Source organism: Aythya marila (genome assembly GCF_965140915.1).
Source record: "Aythya marila genome assembly, chromosome: 19".
NCBI classification, from domain to species: Eukaryota; Metazoa; Chordata; class Aves; order Anseriformes; family Anatidae; genus Aythya; species Aythya marila.
The window spans coordinates 7,559,390-7,585,404 of record NC_139060.1 but is presented as its reverse complement, the minus strand read 5'-3'; the positions used below and the strand labels follow the sequence as shown (position 1 = coordinate 7,585,404).

At 41.9% G+C, this 26,015-nt stretch overlaps 1 protein-coding gene across 2 annotated transcripts in view; it reads left to right on the top strand.

The window, feature by feature from the left end:
- Positions 1-25,559, top strand: part of NUP214 (nucleoporin 214) — a 45,102-nt gene extending 19,543 nt beyond the window's left edge. The window contains exons 23-36 of one of the 2 annotated variants that reach the window (XM_082775493.1): positions 304-465; positions 1,426-1,534; positions 4,843-4,918; positions 5,603-5,711; positions 6,974-7,076; positions 8,228-8,301; positions 10,089-11,858; positions 13,329-13,399; positions 13,918-14,071; positions 15,785-15,934; positions 18,186-18,357; positions 21,857-21,999; positions 22,847-22,871; positions 23,529-25,559. In XM_082775493.1, the coding sequence (XP_082631619.1) occupies positions 304-465; positions 1,426-1,534; positions 4,843-4,918; positions 5,603-5,711; positions 6,974-7,076; positions 8,228-8,301; positions 10,089-11,858; positions 13,329-13,399; positions 13,918-14,071; positions 15,785-15,934; positions 18,186-18,357; positions 21,857-21,999; positions 22,847-22,871; positions 23,529-23,562 (3,152 nt within the window). In that variant the 3' untranslated portion in view covers positions 23,563-25,559. Of the gene's footprint in view, positions 1-303; positions 466-1,425; positions 1,535-4,842; positions 4,919-5,602; positions 5,712-6,973; positions 7,077-8,227; positions 8,302-10,088; positions 11,859-13,328; positions 13,400-13,914; positions 14,072-15,784; positions 15,935-18,185; positions 18,358-21,856; positions 22,000-22,846; positions 22,872-23,528 lie in introns of both variants that reach the window. The other variant, XM_082775492.1, reaches the window with a different exon arrangement.
- Positions 25,560-26,015: the final 456 nt, after the last annotated feature.

The window sequence follows — 26,015 nt, the reverse complement described above, 5'->3', positions numbered from 1 at the left end:
CTCTGTAGCCAGAGAACATGAACCTCCCTAAATGAAAAATAAGCTGTCAGCAGAATTGACTGTAACAACAAACTGAAAGTCATCTAATGCATTGAAATGACAGCTGCTTCAATTTACTTGCTGAATTCATTGGAATACTGAAACTGTCTGTGCCAAATAGAGTTGATTGTTTAAAAAGCATGTGGGTCAGCCTTGTCAGAAGGAAGCTGTGTACTCACAGGAACTGTAGTTCATCAAAGGCTTTCACATCTTTCTGAGTTGAAGAGATACAATGAGCTGTAATATTTTTGTTTGCATTTATAGTGCCTACGTCTTCAAACAGAATCATACCACAAGGGGCAGACAGCACAATGCTTGCAACAAAGACTGTGAAGCATGGGGCCCCTGCTCCCACCGTCACTGTTCCAGCACCACAAGCAGCTGCTGCAGCAGCTCTGCGGAGGCAGATGGCTAGCCAGGCCCCAGGTAAAAGGATGGCTAATTATCCAAGTGACCTCTGAGCATTTGAACGTGAATTTCATGGGAATTTAGTGCTTGAAAAGGAGAAGACCATCACAGTGCAACACATCTCTGTATGTTGCAGCCTCTGAGCTATCCAGTCTTTTTTGTCTTCCTTCTTCCTGTAAGCTACTAGTACAAAATACCTGAAAAACTCCCACTTCAGGTTTCATTGTACCCCTTCTGATCTGTGCTCTGGCGGAGAAGTCAATGACTTAAGAGATTCTTGCACAGCTGGAGAACCAATTGATCTGCATGCAAGAAACTCTAGACACTGTTGGAAAGCAGAGAAATGACGTTGCTGGCCCATACTAATAACTCTTTTTGTTAGCTATGCAGTTACCAATGTGTACTGTAAAAGAGTTTTAATATTGAAAAGTTGAACTGTTGAGTTAAGCTTTGGGTATGTTTGTAAGGTTCTGAGTTGATACGAGAAAGGTTCCCCAATTTAAGCTTTTTTTGTTTGGTTTTAGACATTCCTGGATGCTTCTGCAATATTGTAACATCAGTGCAGAAAAAGAAACAAAATTCAGTTACTGGTAGAAGAATTAATTTAGTTTATTTTCCTTGCCCAAGGAGAGCATAAGTGCACAAAATGGACTAATGATGTGAATTCTGGCAGATGCTGGGGTGTAATTAGGTAGGTCATTTCTGTTAACCCATGATATTATGATGTAGGTAAGGGACAGTTAGTAAGTGTAATTAGATTTGGACAGCCAACAAGGAAAAATGTACGAGCTCTGTGAGAAGCTGCCCACTTCTTTAGTGTCCTTACTGAAGGCTGAGATGGCCAACAGTTTGGGCCAGATATACCATATACCTTCTAGAAACTTACCTGGGTTTCTTCTGGCATTACTCTGAGACACTGTATTGATTGTAATGCTTAATATGGAGAAGATATTTACCCCCTTTTTTTTTCCCTTAAAGCTGTAAGCACCTCCTTGACTGAATCAACTCTGAAAAACGTTCCTCAGGTGGTAAATGTGCGAGAACTGAAGACTGGTGCATTGACTCCAGCCGTCTCTGCAGTAATAGGGTAAGTGGGTTCTCCCCTTTTTTCTGGTAGCCTTTGCTAATATTTGCAGTAGAGCGCACACACCAGTGGGGAGCAGCAGTAGTATTTTATGTGTTCTGACTTATCTCTAAATGTATCCACTTTACGTTAAGCCTTGAGTTTGTGTAATGAAAGGAAGAAATACTTTCTTTCCAGGTCGTTCGAGGATTTGCTAATGTTTGGCATGAACAAACAACAAGACCGGTATTAACATCCTTCTCCACTGGTCTATGAAATACGTTTTAGTGCATTCCCTCCTGGTGGAATCTAGTGCTTTGATTGCTAACGTGCACTTGGGATCTGGTGTCTCTCCAGTCACCTATACTGTTCTGCCTCTTTCTGTGAGGGAGGTGCACCTCTCTGTCACCGTCCTTGGTCTGTGGGCTTAAGCAGTCCAGTTCTTTCTACTTCCTTGTCTGTTACAGAGAAAACCTCTGGGGTTAAGCCTCTCCTTTCTGTTCCCTGACTCTCACACAGAGAGGAGAACTGCACGCTTGCTTCTTTTGAAACTTGTCTTCAATTTCTTGAAATAAGAATCTTTACCAAAGGGCTAGGTGTCAATAAAGGCTGATCAATTTGGAAAAATATAGAGCTGCAAAGCTGTCATCCTTGTGAGGAAATTATGAATGCTGGCTTCTGGAATTTAACCTTGAATTTAAGATTTTTCATGAGTTAGCTGTAACTCTTGGCTTTCCTGCTCTCTGCCTCCTACAGACAACAGCCAGCTCAGCTCATTCCAGAGATGTCTGTCTTATCAACAGGCTCTGTCATCGGCCACAGCACTAGTCTCTTTCCCTGTCATGGTACTGACCTTGAAACTGTCTTTGCTCCATGTTCCTACCATTGCTTAAGACCAAGATAATACGTGACTTTTTCTGGGCTGGAGTGGCAAGGGCATTACTGAAAAGCCTTGAGCAAACTTGGCGTTACTGCACTTATGTCATGGTGCAAAGGCATTAAAACCAGGATAAATCATCATCTTTATCTGATTAAAGTCCATGTGGAGCTGCAAATGCTTTGTCCACATAATTGGGGGCTATACTTGCAGCTCTCGGGATGACTTCTGTTATTACATTACACACTTGTTTAAAAAACAGAAACATACTCTTCACTGTCAAAGAAGAAAGTGAAATTCTTGTGATGCAGCCTTTCAGAAATGGAGCAGTCTTACACTGGTGGATCTCAACTGATGACCTTGAAAGTTAAGCCAGGGATTCTTCTGCATTTTAATTAGGAAACAGTTTGGGATATGTTTACTATTGTATTTTCTCCTAAAAGTAGTAAACTGGTTGAGGGCATGTGTGTGGATGTAATAATACCTTTTGAAAATTAAATTTTCCAACAGCTCTGCTTGAGAAATTTTGCTAAGAACAGCGTTATGGCAGGAAAGAGTTCTCTGCCTGCTTTAAATGGGTTATCTGTAAAATTGTTTTAAAGAGTCTCCTGTCTCCATCAAATATACAATGAAAAAAGTAAAGAGTGCTGGCTGTGCATAGACAAAGACATGAGTGAGAGATACGTATCTGAGATTGGTGTTCACTTGAACTGTAGATAAAGACCTGTCTTACTTTGAAAAAGCTTTAGACTCACAGTATCGATTGATCTCTCTAATGTGCAGAGTACCAGATAGATATCTTGAAGGCTTTTTACAGTCTTATTTTACAGCTGACCTCATAAAAAGTACTAACTAAAAATTCTACCCAAATGAACCTGTGTCTGGCAGTCAGATTGAGCACTAAAATAAAGAGCATTCACCTAGCAAAGTTAATACACTAGTTTTTGTTACTTCAGACATACTGGCTGTCTTTCGCCACCACAGCACACTCTTCAGGTTGTTGAGCAGTAATGATTTTTCAGTTGTTACCAGTTGTGCAGTGGCTTGTGACTAGGTATGTTGGTGGTCCCAGTCCAATTATTCATATAAAGTCTTCAAGCTGAAATCGAAACCAGCCTTTGTATTGTCAGAGAAGCTGTGGGTCAAGTGATCTTGAGACCTTTCTGGAAAAAAGGTGCCTCGCTATCATGAATTTCACAGACTTTGTGTGTCATTCTTTGTCCAGGGTTTGTATGAACTTGAAATTTAGAGCTGCATCTTCCCAAACTGGGCTCTTTCCAGTGCTAACCTGAAATTTCTGAAATATGTGCTCTTACACTTTTCCCTCTGGGCAAAAGACAAATCCAGGCCATGCAACACAAAGAGGTTTAGTTGCTGGAAGGAAGGACTTAATAGAAATGTGAAGATCTTAAAGACACGAAACTCAGTCTGAGATAAATCATTTTTGCATGCATGTGTCCTCTTCCTTTGGAATACAGTAGGAATCTTCTGTGAGCTAGCCCGTAGCTGACCAAATAGTCGGTGCAATCTGGGAGTTCTCGTGCTTTGAGACATAGAACTTTTAATGCCCGGATTCACCTACTGTCTGGGGTTTGTGACAATTGACCCTTTCTATAGGATAGAGATCCCTTATTGCATTAGGGAACACCTGGCCTGTGTCAAGATGGAAGGACTCTACTTGGGTAAGAGACCAAGAGAATGCAATCAAGTGTTGAATTCGTTCTGCTTCTGGAGGCTTCTGGCACTAAGCTGGTGAGCCACAGACTTGAGGATATGTTAAAACTAGATGGCTGTTATAGTGATTAACTGCATTTATGGCCCACAGCATGTAGGATGCTTCACCTTAGAAGCAGCTGTTATGCTGCAGTAATTGTGGGCTCTGCTGTACAGTTTATTTCATGGTCAAAATTCCAAACTTAAGTTGGAGAATGTAGGTTAGTCTTATCACACTTCTTGTCATGACTTCATTAATTCTTATACTACACTTCAAAGACATGAAGCACTATTTTTTTTCTTCTTCCCACAGCTTTCGCACCTTGCTCAGCATTTCTGAGAGTTGAATGTACTTGCGTGCACTTGTCTAGGCTCTGCACTATAAAGGAAGCTTCTTATATTTGTTATCCACTAGGCATAAAATTGTAATCCCCTTACCTGCTGATTTTTTCATTGGATGCTTGTAAAATAGAAAGGCTTGACTCTCTTCAGAGATGAGTGTGTGGAGAAGACTTGATCACTTAAGTCTAGAGCTTTAAATGCATTTGCAGTCTTCCTTTGTTAAATGTGGCTGATTCATTTAAGAGGTTTATTCCCTAATCAGATTTGTTCATTTGGAGTTGTGTGTGGAATCTGTAATAACGGTGGTTGTTTGAGACTTCTGGAAGCTGTGCTTTTTGAGAGGCAAGCAAATTACTTTTAGAATAATCATTCATTTAACATTTTAATTTTTCTTTTTAAGATCATCGGTTCCTCACTCTGCAGCCCAGGCAGTCCACCAGGTTTTGGCAACTGTTGCTACAAATCAAGCTAAACAGGTATCTTGGTATAGAGCTCTTTTCCTTTGGATTACTGTACCTGGGCATGTTCAGTAAAGTTTGGGGTGTAATTGTTGGTGAACAGGTAATCTAACAGCCTCTTTTCACAGCTTGCCATACATTCTTGGCAAAGCATTTATTTATCTGTGACCTTGACAGGGTGGGGTCAGGTTTATCTTTGTTATGTCTTGCCTTTTCTCTTTGGAAGAATCTTGCAGTTTTCCAATGGCCATGGCCTTGCATCAGTAAGGGTTGCAGCTAACAAAGGAAACTGTGTTAAATATACCCAAATTTGACCAAAAAGAAGTGCCAGGTAATCAGGGGAGACAGTTTCCCTGATTTATTTTTATTAATATTTTATTGAAAACATTTCTTAATGGTGGACAAGCTGCTAGGTTTTATTCCCACACACTGGAAAACCATGCCAGCAGTCTCTGTCTCCTGCAATCAGTGAGCTGTTGCACATGGAGGCTGACCAGCCTCTGGAAGAGACTTGTTGAAAAAGTTGAACATTGACCCTGTATTTAACTGTAAAGACATCTGGACCCAAGATGGGAGGTTCTGCCAAGTACTTGCTCTAGTTCATTCTCACGTCTTTGCCTGACTCTCATCGTATCAGACCAAGATCAGAAGGGCCTTTGTTAATCCTCAGACTGTGTTGACCTGAAGTGTTTTTGTTTTCAGACACCTCTAGCAAGCTCACTGAAGGGACAAACTCTACCTTCCTCTGTGTCTGCACCTTGTCCTATGTCATCTACACCTGGTCCAACGTCATCTGGCAACAAAATCTCGGGTGAGTTCTCCATGGTGGAGATAGAAGTAAGGCCTGAGTGTCTCTTGCCACCTGTCAGGGTGTACAGTCCAGAGAATGAAGACAGGTAAAAAAAAAGGTCTGCCTCCATTGAGAGGCTGCTATGCTAATATGGAGGAGGAGAATTTGGAAAAACAAAGTACAGAACGGCAGGGAAGAGGTGTTGTGCACAGCCCTGTATTTTTTCTGAGTGCCTGCATGTAGAATTCAGCGATCCTAGAATTCAGATTCCTCTTTCAGAGTGGTCTCAGAATCTGTAACCTTTAACAAGTGACAGTGAAAGTGCATCAAACCAAAGGCTACTGTTTTTTGACAGCAAATGACAAGCATCTGTCTTTCACATTTTATTTTTTAAATGTGAGAAGATCCTGCATTCTTGCAGGAAGGTGATTACTTCCCGAAGTAACAGGAATAGTTTTTTATATGCTGTGCTTGACTTGAGTATTTCTATGCTATAGGTTTCAGCACTGTAGGAATACCTGACCTAAGCTTGCACTTACTTGCCTGAAATAAGTTAAGTTGGGTGCTGACTCTGCTGAGTACTAGGCTGTAGGACCAACTTTAAAACCAATTCAGATTCTGTAGTCTCACACGTTTTGTTTAGAAGCTTACAAAGAAAGAAACGTTCATTTAGTGCAAACAAGGGAAGAGGAAACGTGGGAAAGAAAGGAATTGATTTTTAATATGTATTAGATGATAAAGCTTGCATTGGACATGGTTTTATAAGCCTCTTGCATAAATATCTGAAATTCATCTCTATTGCTTTTCTGACTTTAATCTGTGGATGTAGGTTGCCTTTTAGCCAGGGGTGAGAAGCAGCAAAAATAGCTAAGAGTTGTATTTGACTGTAGCAAACACTTCTTAAATTTTGGTTTATTGAAAACGTCAGCTCTTGAATTTGCTCCATTTCCTTTTTACTTGAAATATGTTTTGATATGTTGATGAGAGATTTTACCAAGGATTTCTTGATTTTATTACTTAATTTTTATTGTCAAGATAGCAAGACCTCTCTTTGTTTTAATCAGATATGTTATTGCCTAACATCTTCAAAATAATTCAGATATTCTGTGCTGTTGTAACACCATCAGAAATGTTTCTGTGCACAAATATGACTTAAAGGGGCAAAGCCCTTTGTTTCAAATTGATAAAATTGCAGACTGTATGGAAATTATTCCTTCCTTTATTATAGTTGGATGATATGCTGCTGTCATCTTTTTTGTAATGTTTCCTCTTGTAACTTCCAGGACAAGGGACAGTAAAAACAGTTACAGCTGTGACTTCTACAGTGACATCAGTACCAGCAACAACTGCACAGCTCAACAAGGCATTCTCATTTTCTTCTGTGGGGTCTGTATGAAGTTTGATATTTCTTTGTAGTTGAGTATGAGGGTGTCAGCTGTTCCAGCAAGTGTTACCTACAAGCTGCATAATAGTGAAAGTTTATGAGAATTTGACATGATATTGTGTCACATTGAACATTTCAATCTGTAACTAATCAAGAAAATGAAGAGCAAATAAGGCGAAACTGGTTTATTTATAGTGGGCTGTTAAACAAATCATAAGCTGTGTGTAGTGGTATTTCTCAGCTATCTGGTAGGTTGTCAGGTGATGATGTGAGATTAGAGCAATATGACTGTGGTGAAAACACTAGCTCATGGTTGAATGCACTGGGTTCACTGCCTGTCTTTGCAAGTCACCACATCTCGTAGAGTCAGAGAGCATACACTGTGTGTCTTGTATCTTGGCGTTAAGGAAGAGGCAAAAGACCTCAGCTGGTTTAAAACTCCATTCTTAATTTAGTGACAAAGAGCAGTAGCAGGAAAATCATCCCAAGCAAGTTGTGCAGGGACGTGTGAGAATGAACTTTGGCTTCACAGTGACAAGACAAGAGGTTGAACCTTGGAGGTTTCTACTTCCAGAGTAGAGTGGAAAGAAATTGGATATGATCATACTAACACTCATCACCTCTGAAGATGGTTTCCAAATAATTTCCGTATTTTTTCTAACCTGGGCATACCTATACAGGTTTCCAGTGTTGGCAAAAGCTTTGAGCTACAGAAGTGCTGGAATTCCCAACTAGGACTGGAAATATGTTCTAAAGTTCAAACTTGCTGAGTTGCTTTTTTTTTTTTTTTTTTGAAACAACAAGACAAATTCCATGTTGTGTCTTGAAAAGTAGTCTATTCATGAAGGTGACTAAAGAGTCAGCAGAAATTAAAGAATATGGGAGGATGAGAGGTGGTCAAAAAAAATCTGAATTCTGACTGTCTTCAGCCCTCTAGAAGGTTTGTTGGAGGGGAAGCAAATGGAAGCCTGTCTGCATGCCTGCTTTTCCATCTAGTTGGAAAAACTGTTCTTGCACACATGTGCCTGTGTGTCTGACTTAGTACAAACTTGTACAGGAAATCTGAGGCTCAGCATTGTGTTAATCATAAGGTTGGAAGTTTCAACACGTCAATCTCAAAGTCATTCTTTCCCTTTCTCCTCTTTCCTGCTAGGTCTGGGTTTAATTTTGGTGTTGTCACATCAGCTACTTCATCACCGACACTGCCCAGCCTCACTTCCTCACAAGGTTAGTTTGGAAGAGTGTGCAGACAAAATCTCTTCTCTGCTACGAGAATGCTTACTCTTCCTAATTCATTTGGTTCTTGTTTTATGTTGCACTTTTATTATTAAATTTGCAATAGCTGCAGTAACATTGTGTACATATGTTGGATTATGCCCTGTAATGGACAAGAATCCAGGCCACCTGCCTTTCAATTAAGAGTAAGCAAAATATTTGCTGCCAAGAGCATCCAGGAGGTACTCATTTATGAAAAGGGGTAATATCTGTAGCCATTTCCTCTTCTCTTTAATCTGTAGATTTAAAGTTGCCAAGGTGGTCTGACATAGAAAGCTGTCATGAAGTGGAGTGAACATTTAGTAATGGAAGGGGAATATTAGGGGTAGCTTTTTGTTACTTACAAAATTGAGTTAACAATATGTGGGCTGCCTTTCCATTTCATAGGTTGATCATGTTCACCTGATCTGGAAAAAGGGGCCTGATACATCTGCTTTTGTAATAGTTTAGAAGTTTACTGCCTCTAGTTTCAGCCTTGAAAAAGAGGTTGTGTGCTCAAAAGTCTTCCTCCCACCCTCCCTCCCCTCCAGTGCTGTTGGTTACTCTAATAAAAGATAACACCTCTGGCAACAAATCGTGGCTTGCTTATATCCCTAGATGGTCGGCCACAGCAATGCAACTGATACTCCATTGACCTTAAGCAGAGAGAACTAACATGGCTTAAAATCTGAAGATTGAGTTAACCTGAAAGTTTAAGTAAATAACACAGATTAAAGGAGGATTGGGAGGGGCAGGAAACAGACCTGTAAAGCACAGCATTGGGTGAGGGCAGTTACCTTACTCTACTCCATGGCAGAAGTGCCTTTGCTTTTGTTAGCTGCTGATGGAAGAAGAACAGAAGGAATTTCAGTGCCCCAGAAGGAAATAAATGATGCTTTTTTTCAGTGTTTTTAATAATATAGGGTAAAAGACAAGGGTAGTGCCAGCGCTAAGAACTTTTTGATCACTGAGTTTATCTCTATGCAGATTTCCTGTACCTTGTCCAGATTGATCGATGGTCCAAACACCAATGCAATGTCTTCAAGCCAGAATTTCAGTGGTGCTCAGAAATGAAATGACAATTCATCAAGTAAAGTTGGTTTAGTCTCCCTTAAGCCTTCAGCAGTTTCACACTGTTGGATAGCAGTATATCTTAAAAGTGCTTTGGCAACTACATTTGTGAGTTTTTCTCTAGTATTTCAAAGCTGAAAATGGACTGCATAGAAACAGTGTTCAGTGCTCTATAAATGGTTGAATTCATACAGAAAGATTTGATTCTGACAAAGATTTTTCAAGTACTGAAAGTACTTTTATGACCTAAATTCTCTTCTGAGCCATTGGCTTACGCATAGAATTCTGTGGTGAGTGTCAGGAATTGTTTTGCTGAACCATGTAAGAAAGGGTAGAAATGGTGTTATTGACGAATGGTCTGTAAGTAAATGATCTTTGTTATCTGGCTGTTGAAAAAGGGAAATTGTCTGTACTCAAGAGAAAAGGATGGTTAAGTGGGAAGCTGGGGCATAGAAGTAACAGTGTTTGTCACTGTAACAGTGTCCATAAAGGCTTCAGAAAATGCCACTGTTGTAATACTGAATGCACGTGGAAATGACAGTTAGCTGTTTGCCAGGAGGCATTATGGTTTTTAGGCAAGAGCGTTGTTTTGCAGTCTGTAAAGCACTAAACCTTGCTGCTATTGAAAAAATGATGAATCAGCTTTGCATACCATAACTCAGTTTGTACCTTCTGTCTTTCACTGACAGCCCCTGCTAAGGAGTCCAACCAGCCTGATTCATTTTCGCTTGCTGGGGGTTCCAAATTTGGAGCAGTCCCTGAAAGCTCCTTTGCTTTTGGGTCCCTCAAGCCAGCAAGTGCTTCAGGAGCCGTGGCAGCAAGTAGCCCTTCAGCAGATGGCACTCAGTCAACCAAACCTGCTGCAACAATGTCTTCTGCTCCCTCCACAGCCTCTGGCAAGTTGGATCTCTCCCCATCTAAGTCAGGGGATCACTTGTTTCAGAGCAATCTATCTGGGGAGACTCTTGGGAGCTTCTCAGGACTACGTGTTGGCCAGGCAGATGATAACATCAAGAGCACCACGAAAGCACCATCTGTCAGTGTTGCAGGAACGCAGTCAACTAAAGCATCCACAGTACCTTCTGGATTTACCTTCAGTGCCCCCCTGTCGTTAGGAAAGGCTGGAGAAGCCACTTCGTTGTCAGTCACGTCAGCAGGCACAGCAACCACGGCCGTCAGCACGAGTGCTACAGGCAGCCTCTTCGGCAACATCCAGATAACCAGCACAGGGTCTTCTGGGGTATTTAATCTTGGAGGCTCCGGTGGAAACAAACCCACCTTTTCGTTTGGTCTTCAGCAAGCAAACAATATGAGCACATCCACCTCTACCCCTTCCACTCTCTCTGCTTCAACGTCCCTCTCGTTTGGAAACTTCCTGAGTTCATCACAAACTGCTGCCCCTGCGGCAGCTTCTAGTAAGGGTGGAGGGGATGCCAAATTACTGCCTGCTTCAGAAAAACCATCTGAAAACGAAGCTGTAGCAGCTGGGTCTTCACCTCCAAGTACACAGTTGCCACAGCCACAGGTACAGCTTTCAGAGTCCATCAAAGAACCCACTTTACCCCAGGCAGCAGGCGGGGACACCAGCACTGTGGATTCCAGTACCACATCAGTAGCACCTCCACCTGATGCCGTTGCTACTCCAGCTGCTCCCACAAGTGATTTGAAGGCCCTGGTGCCATCTGCTGCCTCTGCGTCCATCCCACCAGATCAGAACATCCCGGCAACAACCGCTGCGACAAACGTTGCCTCTCCTGCAGAACCCACGAGCACGTTGGCTGCTGCTGCTGATGTTGCTACGTGTGTTCAGAGTCCAGCTGTTGGAGCCTCTGTGTTTGTCCCTACATCTGCAGGCTCCTCAGTGTTCGCTCAGCCTCCAAATTCCAGCTCCTCTGGCTCTGCGTTTAGCCAGCCTACCGGTGACACAACTGCCACTCCTTCCACGCCATCAGTTTTTGGACAGCTACCAGCAGGTACCACAGCATCATCTCCCTTCGGGCAGCTCACCACCAGTACCTTGTCCACTGCCACCGCTACCACGCAGGCTGCCAGCACGGGGTTTGGTACTTCTGCTTTTGGCACCACCACTACCGGGGGCTTTGGGCAGCCGGCGTTTGGGCAAGCACCAACTTTCGGGCAACCAGCAAGCAGTTCTTCAAGTGGTTTCACCTTTAGCCAGTCTGGATTTGGGACAATGCCTGCCTTTGGTCAGCCGGCGGCTTCCACTGCAGCCTCGAGCAGTGGCAGTGTGTTCGGAGCACCGGCTAGCACCAACAGTGCGAGCTCCTTTTCCTTCGGACAGCCATCCCCCAGCACCGGGGGTGGGTTGTTTGGACAAACCAGCCCTCCGGTGTTTGGGCAGAGCAGCACCTTTGGGCAAGGGGGCTCTGTCTTTGGTAACACCGCCGCCGTTACCACTACTACATCATCTGCTGGGTTCAGCTTCTGCCAAGCTTCAGGTAAGAGCAAACTGCAGGGAGATGCAGCATTCCAGCAGTGCTGTCTGACTGAAGTAAGAAAGCAGTATATCACTGGGAAAAGTAGGACTCCTCTTTTTTTTTTTGAATGCCTTTTTCCCCTATAGCACTTGATGTATTTTTTTCAATTAGTAAGAATAGGAGCTGCAGCACACGTGAGGAGGAAGCTAATGTTGGAGACCAAAGAAGCTTTTGCTCTGCTTTGATATTCATCAGGCCACTGAATGTAGCCTTTTCAATCTTGTCTTTCTCTTATACTTCCAAGTCTGTCTAGACTTAATTTTGAATTACATATTGTGCTGTATATCGGCATAAGAATTGGGTTTTATTCAACATAGCGTACGAGTTCTCAAACTAGTGTGTTGTAAATGGCTACACTGAAGTCCCGAGGCAGTTCCGAGGCCGTAATCAAGGGATTGAATGGAGGTGCAGTGCTGCTTTCAGGGGGCTGCAGAGTCCACACAAGAGTGGATGTATAGCCAGGTATGTTGTTATATCAGGATCTGGGATGGCAAAAATGTGTTAAGCCTTCAAAATGATGGGATAATGAGGAACTACAGTGTTAAATCTGCTTTTGCATTCGGAAGCACCTCAAATATAGCAGTAATGTAACCATCCCCTACCCGTCTGCACGGTTAAATAGAATACTGGCAGAGGTCAAACCTTCTTTGTCAGTCCTTTTGTTCTCCCCATTGCTGCAATATATTGTCGTGTTTTTCCAAAGCTTTGTCTCTAAAATCTTTAGAGACCTTCAAGGGAAAAGTGAAAAGTACATAGTAATAATAGGGAACGTGTATTTTCAAGGAAGAAAAGCTAATTAGGCTCATTTAATTAAAAGTGATGGCACTGCAGGCAAACTGCTTGTTCATTTTAACTACAGTAACAGAGAATAGTTAAATAGGGGGAAGTGAACTCTGCTTGAGAAAGGTGTTCCTAATTATAGCAACTGCAAGTTTTATTACAAAATGCACATTTAAGTGAACTGGGAAATGGAATGGGGAGTTCTTTTTTTAATCAAAACATTTCGTTATCTATAAAAGAAATCTTTAGGTAGCAAAGCTCAGATCCCTCTCTACACAGGGGAAATCAAAATGCTACAGTGCTTGTTCATGACTTGCAACATTATTACAGCAATGTTAACAGAAATCCAATTCTTTTATGTTGGTAACAATAATCCCACAAGTGAAAAGGCCTTTTATTTTCTGTTTGTTTTTAAATTGGAGAGAAAAGGACAATGACTTCCAAACAAACTTTCAATGGAATCCATTACTTGTTGGCATATACTTTAAATTTGGCCAGCCTAGGTACATTTGGTAGCATCATTTGGTTCCATGTGTTTTGGCATGGGATACCCATGGTGTTGCCCTGTTCTGGACTAGTGTCACCTTCCTGAATTGTCTCATATCCTAGTAATAGTTCTGGTAACTTATTCTCCTTTTCTTTTCTTGGCAGGCTTTGGTTCAAGCAACACAGGTTCTGTGTTTGGGCAAGCAGCTAATACTGGAGGCACTGTCTTTGGCCAGGCAAGTATTTATTGTGTTTGCAGAAACAAGGGACTGTTACAGAGTGGACTTGTCTGGGGTATCCTACCTGCTTCTAATAATAAAAATAAATAAATAAATAAATCAAATATGACATAGTCAGTAAAGATTGTCTCCATCTGTATTGAAGATACTTGCTAATATAGGAGGCACCAAAGCAGCACCAGCATAAATGTTTTCCAAGGGGTATGGAGAGAAGAGCATCTTACAGGGAAGTTAAGGTAGGGGTAGAGTATAAACCTTTATTCCCTGCTAAATGGGAAGTGGAGTGCTCTTGGACAGTGTGGAGGATTTTTTCAAAGGCATATTTTCCTATATAAATAAGATTTGAGAGTAACTTAAGTCAGATTTGAAGGCACTGTGTGTTTGAAGAGTCTGCATGCTGGTTCATCAGCCCCTGCGTATGCTCAGGGGAATAGGCCAAACAGGAGAATCACCCCAGGGACATGTGCTGCTTTGACTTCTCTTAAAATCCCCTTTCTGTCCTTGTGTTCTAGCAGCCATCTTCTTCCAGTGGAGGCCTGTTTGGAGCTGGAAATGGTGGGAGAAGTGGGGGTTTCTTCAGTGGTTTGGGAGGAAAGCCAAGTCAGGATGCAGCCAATAAGAATCCTTTCAGTTCCTCCAGTGGAGGATTTGGATCTGCAGCTTCCCAGAGTAAGTGAAGAAAACAAGAATACAAAATGTGCCCTGATTCCCATCTGCTTTGCGATCCCATCTGTTTTTCTGCTGTTCTTTGTCTTTTACTAAATTCTATGTTAACGTGAAAGGCTTGTAGGGCTAGCAGAGGCATACAGTATGCATGATGTGTTCTTCTGTAGTTCTCCTTCTAGGTTCATGGAAAGCAAGTAGGGCAGCAGTTGCAACAAACAAGCAAATGCAAGGAGTGTGAAGAATATTTATGTTCCTTAGGGAATTCTGTGGCCAAGTGCTTCTTTAAAATCAAATGCTCTAAATTCCTGTAATTGAATTTCTGTTTCCAACTTTGTCGCAAGTTAGAAAGCTTTCTTTATTTCTCATCTGCCTTAACAGTGTAAAAATCATTGAATCCCATGCTCAAGTGAAGCCAAGTCAATGTATATGGTGGATGGGCAGTTTCTTCAGCTTTGTCCTTAAAATGTTTGTCTGTTTGCAGCACATATAACATTTTATCAAAACTTGCTTTAATACATGGAAAGCTCTTCAGTAATTTTTCTTGTTTAGGAGATGCGATTTTTTTCAGTCACATGTTTGTAGTAAAGAAAAATAAATCCATTCAGCGATTGTTTTGGGGGGTGTCTGCTTTGACTAGAAAGCAGAACTGTAGAGTTCGTTTTACCAGTTTTTATCCAGATTTGGTAGATGGGGCGGGTTTCTCACAGGCAAACTGTATGAGCATCGTGAAAGCGGGGTAGAGGAGAGAAATTGTATTAGTCCTCTTTGGAAGGAGAAGCTCAGCACTTGCCCTTTCTTTTGCTCCAATTGCCAGCTAAAAGGCAGCAGTCCATATGGGTGTTTTAGCTAAATCAATCTGCATGTGAGGTGCCAAACCAGCCCTCCCACGTGTTGCGTATTGCCCAGCCAAGCAAAAGGAGGCACGGAGAGTGGTTAAGTATACAGTAAGGTTACCATCAAGTTCCTTTGCACGAGGGACTTTAAAGGGCCTGTTAGAAATCCTTTCTTAGAACCTATAAACGATTAACTGTTAATGTGAGAATCAATCACTGCCAACTAGTGTAAACGTTATTTTTTTTATAGCCAGATTCAGATTAAAAATACATTAGTCTTGAGTTTTCTGGATTAACAGGTCTTTGTAATAATCTAAAATTTGTGCTGAGCTGCATATATGATGTTGTAGCTGCAGCAATTAGTTTGAAATGCTGGGAGACCCACTCGTGCCTTCCATATGCAGCTTTTGCAGATCTACCGTTGTTACATATCTTTGTGTGCCATAACAGCTATTCATAACGACTTCTTAGATGTGGCTTTTGTTTAATTGAGACTGCCTGATTTTGTTATTTCATCACCTGTGAATTAGATTTGGCAGTAAGGGAAAGCAGAAGGCTAGAAAGCATGAAGGAGGGGAAGCAGTGACTAAAAAGTAAAAGTAGAGGAACAAAGAAAAGTTATAAAATCAGCTGCACGTGGCTAAAAGTAGCACTTAAAGACTTGTGAGAGCAAATCTCTTTATTTTATTACATCTTTAATGATCCACTGACCTCAACCATTAATACCAATTCTCATTAACTTTGTCTTCCTTTATTGTAGTATTGGATTTTGTAATGAAATAAAACACATGGTTCACCAGAGAAAAATGTTGATTGTGTCTTGTTGCTAAATGGTAAATTGGTGTGCGTTCTGAGCTTCACAAGTATTTTTTTGTCTCCCCAGATTCTTCAAGCTTATTTGGAAACAGCGGAGCCAAGACCTTTGGATTTGGCAGCTCATCTTTTGGGGAGCAGAAGCCTACAGGCACTTTCAGCTCTGGTGGAGGAAGCGTGGCATCTCAAGGCTTTGGGTTCTCTAGTCCAACCAAAGCAGGTATCTTGTCATCCCACCCTTTATGAAATGTAGGAAATCTCACAAACCTTCCTTCCTTTTTACTGTCATCTGCCCCCCCAGATTGCCTCAGGGGTAGTGGTGATATGTTGTTCATTGGAACTGAATGGCAAAATGTTCATATTTGTTGATTATCAGGCAAAAATGGAGAGACAGAGGTTCAGAGACAGCAAAGCTCTCCTCTGTCCTCAGACCATTCTTAGAGTGAACACTGATGATGGGAGGTGGTGTTCTGCTCCAGGAGGGTCTTTTGAAGCTTCATCCCTAGGGAAAGCAGGGGGAGGCTTGGTCATCTCTGAAATTGTCTTGAGACAGTGGTGCTTAAGAACTCCCTTTGGAGAAGTGGTGCTTGGAGAGGAAGCACTCTGCTTCGACAGGAGCTGTGCTCTGCGTTAGTGAAGTGGCTGAGAGCATAATGATGGTGCTATCAGATCCAGCAGCCGTTTGTAAGGTTTCTCTTAAGTATTGCATTCCACTTGATAGCCGGTTGAGTTTTTTTGTCTCCAGCATACCTCCCATCTGTGTCTGTTGCCAGAGGAGGAGAAGGGCATTGCTGAAGGATGCTCTTATTTTTCTTTTACCAAATGACTGTAATCTTGCTTTTGATTATTTTCATTTCTTGTTTTTTTTTTTCTTTGAGGTGGGATTTTTTGAGAGGTTTGTGTAGAAGAGACATCCAACTAAAAAGAGCCCATCATATCCTTCCAACTTTTGGTTACATTTGCTAAATATTGGAAGAAATTGTGCGTCTTCCCCTCTCAACTGCAGCGGAAGGATTTACTTGATTTGGATCCCCTTTTCTCCTGAATTCATTACTTGGATATTTCACTTTTCTTTCTTCACTAATTGTTAATATGTATTGCAAATGAAAGTGTATCCCAAGCAAAGCTTCAGCCCCTGTGATAAATACTCTAACTTCCTAGAGCTAGAGGTAACAAGATATCTGATCTATGTTTAAATAATTCAGGCCTAGCATTTATTTTTTTTTCCAGACCTTTTGTGTTTACAGCCAAACAGTATCCATTACCTTGTCTCATGGACTGGAATTTCACCCAGGGTATTAAAATGTGCGGTGCTATCCCAGTCCTCAGCCCTAGTCAAACAAAAGAGCAGGTGTCCTTCGCATTCCACGGTGTCAATTAGAAACAGGCCAATAATATCAGTAGATGAGCATGGAGTAAAATCATCTGGGTAGAGGTTGGTTCAGAGCCGCAGAAGGCAGCTAAACCCTGAACAAAAGTTGTCAAGGGCAGAGTTCAGTTCTTGGTGTCCTGCATGAATCTCGCAGTTCCTGGCATTTAGTCATTGCCTCTTAGTTTCCACCACTTAAGTCAGCATTAGATAATAACCTGTCTGCTGAATCTCCTTGTATCACTGGAGCACCTCAAAACCAACTTACTATTTACTCTCTGATCTTAAGAGATGAGAGGAGCCTTCTCCATTACACCGGGAGAGTTCTTCCAGTTTAAGCACTTCTATGCGTCACTTTCTGTCCTCAGGCAACTTGTACGTCCTTGAAAGGCTTTAGATGAGACCTGAAGCCAGGCTAAAACACTGCCATCAAAACACGGCAGCAAATGCTCATGAAGCTGGCCTTTGCAGAAGCTTTTTCATCCTGCATTTTTATATGCAGTCCCTTTGCACAGTATCTTGTCTAACTGGTGGTGAGCAGAACTTTGCTTTAAAACTGCCTACTTAAGATTTTTTTTCTTGGTACATGCTAGTTTTGTGCTGAAGGATGGATGTCTTTTATAGCAATAAAACCATCAGTCTATTATTACCTGCTATACATGTTTACTATAACTTGATTATTGTGCACGCTTGCTGTCTCACAGCTAAGTACTGGTCTTTTTATGTAAAGCAAGTAGAGAGATTCCTTTGCACTGTGCAAGCATGGATGATATAATTCCACCCTGTAGTACAGCTCTGGAGAATGAGTTGATATTCAAGTGTTCAGCAGGCCCAGAATGTGGTGCTCTGTGGATAGTCTCTTAATTTGGTTGCAGTTCTTTACATGTCCTGGGTACTTTTCTTATCCCTGACTTATGTAACAAATTATCCTGCAGTTTGGAAGCTTTGTGGCAGTTACTTTTAAAAATAATGCTGTGCCATGTGACAAGATGAACAGCCCTATTATAGAGGTTGTCTACTTGGAAATCTAATTTTTCTTCTTTCTTTCTGCACTATTGTTTGCTTGATATTCTTGTCCCCTTTTTGCCTCTGTTTTGCTCAGGTGGCTTCGGTGCTGCTCCAGTGTTTGGCAGCCCTCCCACTTTTGGGGGATCCCCTGGGTTTGGAGGGGTGCCAGCATTCGGTTCAGCCCCAACCTTTTCAAGCCCTCTGGGCTCGACGGGAGGCAAAGTGTTCGGCGAGGGTACAGCAGCGGCCAGCGCTGGAGGATTTGGGTAAGCCAACCAGGGTCCAGGGTCTGGGAACGTAACATCCTTGCATGAAAACTACTCTTATGCTTAGTTTCCCCTCCGGTAAGGTAAGGAATGTATTCTGTGCTTGAACGCTAAGCTCTAAGTGTCCTTGTTTCTGTCCCTTCACCCTGCCCCACAAAAAAAAAAAAAAAAATCCAAAAGGAAAATGGCATAAACCAAAAACCTTAACCCCAAAGGAAATAATGTGTATGATCTCATTTTAATGCTGAAACTACTATGTTGAATCTTTAGCTTTACTGACTGGGAAAAGGGGGGGAATGTGAGTCATCTTGTGTGTGTAAGTGAAGGCAGGAATATTTTCTGTGCACACTTGATGTGTTCAAGTCTAGACCTACAAATTATGCCAAGCAAGGAAAGTAACAGATCGTCTGTGACGCTGTCTAGCCACCTTATCCACTTGTGAGATTTGGGCTGGAGATACTAATGAGAATTCAGCCTGTTCTCTCACCTTTGGAGGGTGGGAGGAGGAACTTGTAACAGCCTGTGGTCCCAGAGTGATTTGTTTTTATCTCGCATTGATTGTTTTTTACCTGATTCTTTACCTCTTAAGCTTGTGCTTGGCACCAAAGTAGACAGCGCTTTATTTACTGAGATAAAGAAGGAATAGAGAATTTCAAACCTTGCAAAGCAACTTGTGTAATAGGCAGCAAACTCACCTCTTCCACACGGCCACCAGCAAGCAACTCTCCATCATGTCCTATAATTATATTGAGACTGAACAGACCCAATTAAAAACAGAGAAACTTGGAGTGAAAAAAGGAAATGGGTTATCTTCCCAATCTTAGTGTTTCCATATTTCACAAGTGTTTGTCTTTGGTTTTGGGAGGAACTACCTTTTACGTAAGGCACATTAAACATCCTGAAGTGTACCCGTTGATCCCCCGCAAGGTCAGGCAGATACCCATCTGCCATCCTTGAGCTGTGGGAGGCTTCAGCTAGGTTCTTTAGCAACGTCCTGAACTCTGGTGCAGCAAATTGGTGAGTCCCTTTGGAAAAGTAAAAACAGAGGCAGCTTTATTAGATCCCCACAAAGAAGGTTGCGCTTGTAGAGATGACTTTACTTCAATTCAATTGGTATTTTTGTTCAGTTCCCACTTTCAGCCACTGTGCTGCGTGATTTTGTGCTGAAACTGGATGCACTCAGTGAAAATGTTTGAAGTTTAAAGATGGGAACTTAAAGCTTAAAGAACAAGGAGCACTGAGATCTAAATGGAGGCCTTGCATAAGGAGTCTGCAGACTCAAGAAAGAAAACTCAGTAGCTTAAACTGTGGGAAGTTTGGGGAATTTCTTTTCTATTAAAAAGGTGCAGCATTGGTCTGATACTTTCAGAATTGCCTAAAGAATTTGATTTTCACTTAAAAAATAAAATAAATAAATCAAAATAGTGTGTGCAAAATCTCCAGACAACCTTGCAAATCTTGTTGTAAAGTTTTAAGCAATTGTTTAACCCTGGAATATAATTTAGCATCTGTGCAAGACTTTTAAGATCCCACATCCAGTGAAGTTACTTGCAAGTATGTTGTGCAGTATTAGCTCCAAGCTCCTCAAAACACCTTGCTAACTTAAACACGTGGTTCATTGCTCCTTCAGTTCTGAAGAATCTGCATCACTTGATAAATAACTTGGGTACCAAAAATAGAAACCACTGCACTTCTGTAAAGTCTGAAATTCAGACTGTTTGTGATGATAAAGGTTTTGCTGTCATAAACTAACCTCAAGTGCATCTCAATTCAGTTTTGTTTAGGAGCATTACAAAAGACCTGAAAATCTGGGTGAGATAGGTATGAATTGTTACTAGGCAATGACTGTATCTCACGTCTTTTATATGTTAAAAAAAATGTCCATAGCCTAAACTGCTTCTCTGCTGTGCTTAGCTTTTTTTCAACAGACAGCTTCTTATAGTTGCAACTGGAAGAAGTAGTTTGAACCACACTTCCCTGTCACTTTTCACCACTGCTTCCTTTCACCAAGTAGACGTGATTTGTGTATTTCATGGCATAGTCCTGAGGAGACAGAGCACTGTAAAAGCCTCTTGTTCTCAAATACATTCCACTACCTGGCTCCTTTTTTAGTAAAAACAACAAAAGCTGTTCTGTCTTTGCTGAGAAAATCACATTTGAGGCTCGGAGATGAAGTTCTCTGCAAGCTGCATGGGTCAGAAGCCAGACCAGAGGTCCAGGGGTTGGTTAACAGGGCCGGAGGTATAAAATCACTAAACCACCCAGAATAGCTAATGCTGTGTATGGAAGTAGTGTGTACAGTCAGCTGCATCTAGGATAGGAGGGATGACATCCTTTACCAGGTGAATTGCTTGTCACACTGCTACAAGGGTTGTCCTGTATCTGGAGAGATATGTTTTGATGTTTTTGTTGCATTTTTTTGTATCTCTCTTCTAGATTTGGATGGATGGAGAGGTGGGTTAATGTGCTGTCGGTTCATATTTTCTCTCAGGGATGACAGGGCGTGTGTGAAGCACAGCCTTGCAAAGCTGGAACACCATTTAACTTGGCCCCCAGTCTGTGCAGAGCAGGACTCGTACTGGATTAGTGTTCGTGGCGTTGTGCGCTTGCAGGTCTCTTAGAGGAGCTTGTCATTTGAATAGTTTGTGTCTGCATTTTGCCTGGTTTAAGAGAGAAACACTTGAAGCTTCTATTTGAGTGCACCTCTTACATTCAGAATTGGAAGTGTATGTGGGGGGCAGAGAACTATAATGCATATCATGGCCTCATTAGCGTGTCATGCTGATAGCTCTATAATGCTTGGTTGGATAAGTGGGTGGAGAAGAGACCAATTTCCATATATAAAAATGTATTTCTTTTTTCAGTCCCCAAAAGCAATTAGGGAAATAATCCAGAAGTGGTGGGGAAAAGTGCTAGGTAGGTGCAGATCTTCAGGAAAGCAGTGGAGCTCTGTGTACTTCCAAAGGGGCTGGGGAGAGAAAGGAATTGAGAAATCTGCAGACAATCTCCATGGGCAGTGAGTAAGGCACTATCCGAAAGTTGTAATTCTGAGTTCTGCAGCTGGGCTCTGCTTTATGCTCTGACCGTGAGCAACTCGTAGCAAATGGCTGCTTGCTGTCGTGTTTGTGAAATGAAATGGTGCTGTACTTCTGAGCTTGAAGGGTGAAAAATAACTCAGGGTGAATTAAGATACCGCGTTTGATGGCTGGGGTTGGTTTTGCCAAGCGCTTGAAAACGTACCCTGTGTAAGCATGAACACATCTGCCCATCTCCCAGCTATCCATTAAGAAAGGGAACTGAACAGACATTCCAACAGTCCTTCCCAAACCAGGAAATCCGTTTCCAGAATGAACAATTATAATTCTTCATATCAAGGGGTCTTGCTCTTTTGATGTATCCTTGGTTTAAGGAATGCACTGTTTTCATTGTGGGTGTGGGGACAAACTTCCACTATATGTGAAATGTGCTTGTAAACACAATTTTTCTCTTTAAACTGCAGGTTTGGTGGTACCGGTAACAATACAGCATCGTTTGGCACGCTAGCAAATCAAAATACCCCGACGTTTGGATCGCTGTCACAACAGGGTACCGGTTTCGGCACGCAAAACAGTGGATTCTCAGCTTTTGGGACAGTTGGAGGAGGTAGGAAAAGATACAGTATAATGAACCTAACATGTCGTAGGTCTCCAGGTTTCCCTGGAACTCGGGTGTGATTACTTAGCTCTCTGATCTGTTTGAGCCTGGTCCTGCTATAGAGAAGTCATTGCGGCAGAAGTCAGCTTCAGGTTGGAGTCTAGTGTCTCCTCAGGCTTAATCTCATGATTCCCTCGCAGAAAGTAAGCTGTGTGGCATGTGAATAAATCACTCTTCTTCTGCATACTGCATCTGATTACTGCTTTTCACCCCTTTTTGTGGAGCTGTTCTTTCTTCTCAAAGGAAAATGTCGAGAAATAATACCTCTTCAGTAGCATATGCATGGGTAGCTGTATGCAAGTACTTAGTGTCAAAAGAACATGCACTGCAAGATTGAGCTAGAACACCAATAGCTTTTTTTTTTTTTTTTCTTTAATCTGATCAAGTTCAGTGAAGCAGCTTTGATTTATGCAGGGCTGAGAACAGGGCCTTTGAAAGAAGATGCATTCATTGGTGGTCTGTCACCACTGGCTTGCATTAAGCACAAACTCCATCTTCAGAAAGCAGCCCTCTGTTTTCATGGAGAGGCAAATAAACCAGGCTCATTGTATGCAGTTGCTACTAATAAATGAACATAGCCGATTACCAGTGAAAGCAAAGCACTCAAGAACAGAGGCAAGTCAGTTTTCTTCTAGATGGAGATTTGACTTCCATTGTTTGCCCATCACTCTTTCCCTGGCCTAAGGCAGGAAAGAAATGTTTTTCAATCAGTGTGTGGGAGGGGACGTTTACTACACATCTTAAGCATTCATTTTACCTTTTAACATTGATTTTTTTAATCTTGCATTTCTTTCAGGGTTTGGTTTTGGATCAACTAACACGTAAGTAACATTTTGTGTCTAATTCTTCATTAAAAACACAAACAGAACCAGAATAGAATAGTTGAATGGTGTACAAGAGAAAGTTTTGAAAGTAACAGTAACATACTAGTTCTAACTTCTTTCTTAGTGTCACTGCATAGAGCCCAAAGTTCATGCTCTGAATGTGTGCTTCCCAGTGAGGTTAATCTCTCATATAAGAGAGTAATCTCTCATATAAGAGAGATGTGATGTGTTTGTTCAAGCTGTTTGTGTGAATCCAGTATCTACTCCATTTGTCAGGTTGAAACAAGGTGTGAAATGAATCACTACCTTTCTGGCTGAGTTGAGATGGTGATTTGCAGTTAAGCACTGGACTAAGGGCTGAATGAAGTTAGCTTTGTGATCCACTCTACCACTGGCTTGCTGGATTATTTTAGCAAGATTCTTAAAGTTTGTTTCCCTGTCAAGTAGAGAACATACATCTCTCCAGATGGTTGGCTCCACGATAAGCATAATTATATCTAGCTAGCATGTGTTGATGCAGTGTCAGGTAAAAGATGCTGGAAAAATCAACACCATCTCAGACTAAGCTTCTGATACTCAGGACACTAGAATACAGCCTGAGGGAGACTCTAACACTCATTGCTGTGTTTTTCTTTTTTTTTTTCTGCTCCACAGATCTTCCTCTGGATTTAGTGGCTGGAGAAGCTAAGAACATCCTGAACTCTCCCGTAGAACTGTGCTGTAGCTCCTACGTTCATGAGTCACCTATGTGATCAATATCCAAACAGCTTTTGTTTTAAATACAAATTCTGACGTAAAAAAAAAAAAAAAATGCTTATTTTTTATGCAAAACTTGTTCTCTATATTAAACTATTTTATCTGCCTTGATATTATTTGTGTTGAAAGGGGTTTATCTCCCTGGATCTTGAAGAAATACATGTACAGTATGATAACCAGTTGTGTACTGGTAGCTTGCTGGTAGCTTTGCTTTTTGTTGTTCTTCCTTATGCCCAGACAAGGGAGTATCTCAAGTCAGTTTCTGATACAAACCAGCACACGTTTCTTTGAAGCAAATGACCAGTTATCCTAAGCTCTTAAGAAGGAGCTAAAGTTTGCCCTGCTAATTTTAAGTATAGGATGGGGCACATGCTTATCTCACTGAAGTGCTAAAACTGAGTCATGTGTGAGCCAGAGGCTTAGTGGAGAAATAGGAAATTATCTGAGAAGAAACTGGCAGCGTGCAGAACACGTTCCCATGGCAGTAACATTCAGCAAAGAGGTGGGAAGTAAAAGCTTTCTTGTTTTTACCTTCCTGTAAATTTCACAGAACTCAGAAATTGGAACTCAGGTTATGGGGAAAACTTCAGGCCCCTGAATTAGGAACGTGACCTCCATCCAGAGGCATTAGTGATTTTGCAACTTATGACTTTGGCTGTTGGTGTCTACCATCGGCTGTTTTTTCCTAACGTGTATGAGATTGTACTTTTTCCCCGTAGCTCTTAGCTTCAGTCAATAACGTTTGTGAAATTCTCCTATGTTTATACCCGAACATATTGAGCAAATGTTTTAAAGAATGCCCTGAAGGCGTTCTGGACAAACACTTTTTCTATTTGATGCATCTGACCTCCATGAAACCTCTAAATGATGTAATGGGTTTTTGTTGCACTGTGAAAAATGCATTTGAAATAATGGTTTATGTATTAGCTGAATACATGCAGATTGGGTGATTTTATCTTGTTGGTCCTAATAGGACATTTCGGGGTACTTCTGCTTTTTCTATTTTCAGCAGAAACATTCAAACGTTTCATTTTTTGAATAGCATGCAATATGATGACAAGTGTCATTTTTGGGTTTGGTTGGCAAGTGGGCACGTAATTTGGAATTGTAAATAGCTGATAATTGCTTGTTTTCACATCCAGTGTTATGAACTAAACGATTGTATCTATCAACAGCTCCTGAAGAAAGCACTTTTTTTTTCAATTCAACCTAAAAAGTTAGCATTCAACGTAACTCCTGTCCTAGATATAGTAAGTGTCCTTCATATCTCCCTGCACCTGGGAATGACACGAGTTAGGTTCCCTTTAAAAAGGAAGACCACTGAGATGCGGTGAGTGTTGTGTATAAGGAGAGCTTATTTTTAGATGTGGAGAGGCTTTGCAGGACGCTAGGCGCTCAGGCTTTTACATATGCCCTGGATTTCTGAACCCTGGCACGCGGCGTGTCGTGCTCAAGGCAGCAGTGCTGTGCAGGTTTTGTTCTTCACCTTTCCTTCTAATGGAAGAGGGGGGCTGCCAGCAGCCCTGGGACCACCGCACTGGGACGGAGATGAAAAATTGCTGGTTTGGAGATGGAAATAAAAGCTGGAGAGAGTGAAGTGTCTGCTCCCAGTGTGTCCTCCTTGACCATACAAAATTTCTTAAGGCCTAGAGGTGATATCGCTGTTCTGTTTTCCTTCCTCTTTATAAATAGCAGCTGGCCCGAACCACTGACCTTAAATTCTTTGCGTTAATCTCCCATCGCTGTGGCATGCGACACCTCCTAGCAAGGCCGTATCAGCTGTGCTCCCCCAGATAGCGAATAAACCTCTTGCTATGGAGAAGATTGGCTTGGTAAGAATGCGATGTTGGCATGCTGAGCCATTTAAAGTTTCTCTGTTGGAATGATGGGAGCAGTTGGGGGTTGTCCCTGCCGTGCTGTTTGGTACCTGCTTAACTCTCTTTCCCTCTGCAAGTGAAAGGCCAGAATAATTACTCCAGGTTCTGTTCAAACGAGTTGTTTTCTTACAGTGCTTCTGAGATCATGGCTGAAACGAGCCAACCCCCTGAACTATCTGCCCTTGAGAAATGGGTGCTGCTCCTGGTTTCCATAGCAGCTGCTGGAGGAGCTGAGCAGCACAGCGGCTGATCGTGACCATGAGCCTACAGGAATATGCACAAAACGGCAAAGTCAACTCTGAGAAGTCTGCATTTTTATTAGATGACTCAAGAGCTTGGCGAGTGTGCGCGCTGCCTGGTTGGCGGCTGCCAGGAGCTGTTGCGGTCTGTCATCGGGGTTGGGTGGCCTGTGATCTCGTGGCCCCCGTCCAGTGCTCGTGGACAGATGTCCACCAAAGAACAAAGCTGCTAACAAAGTCAGCTCCCATCGTGGCAGACCCGGTGAAGA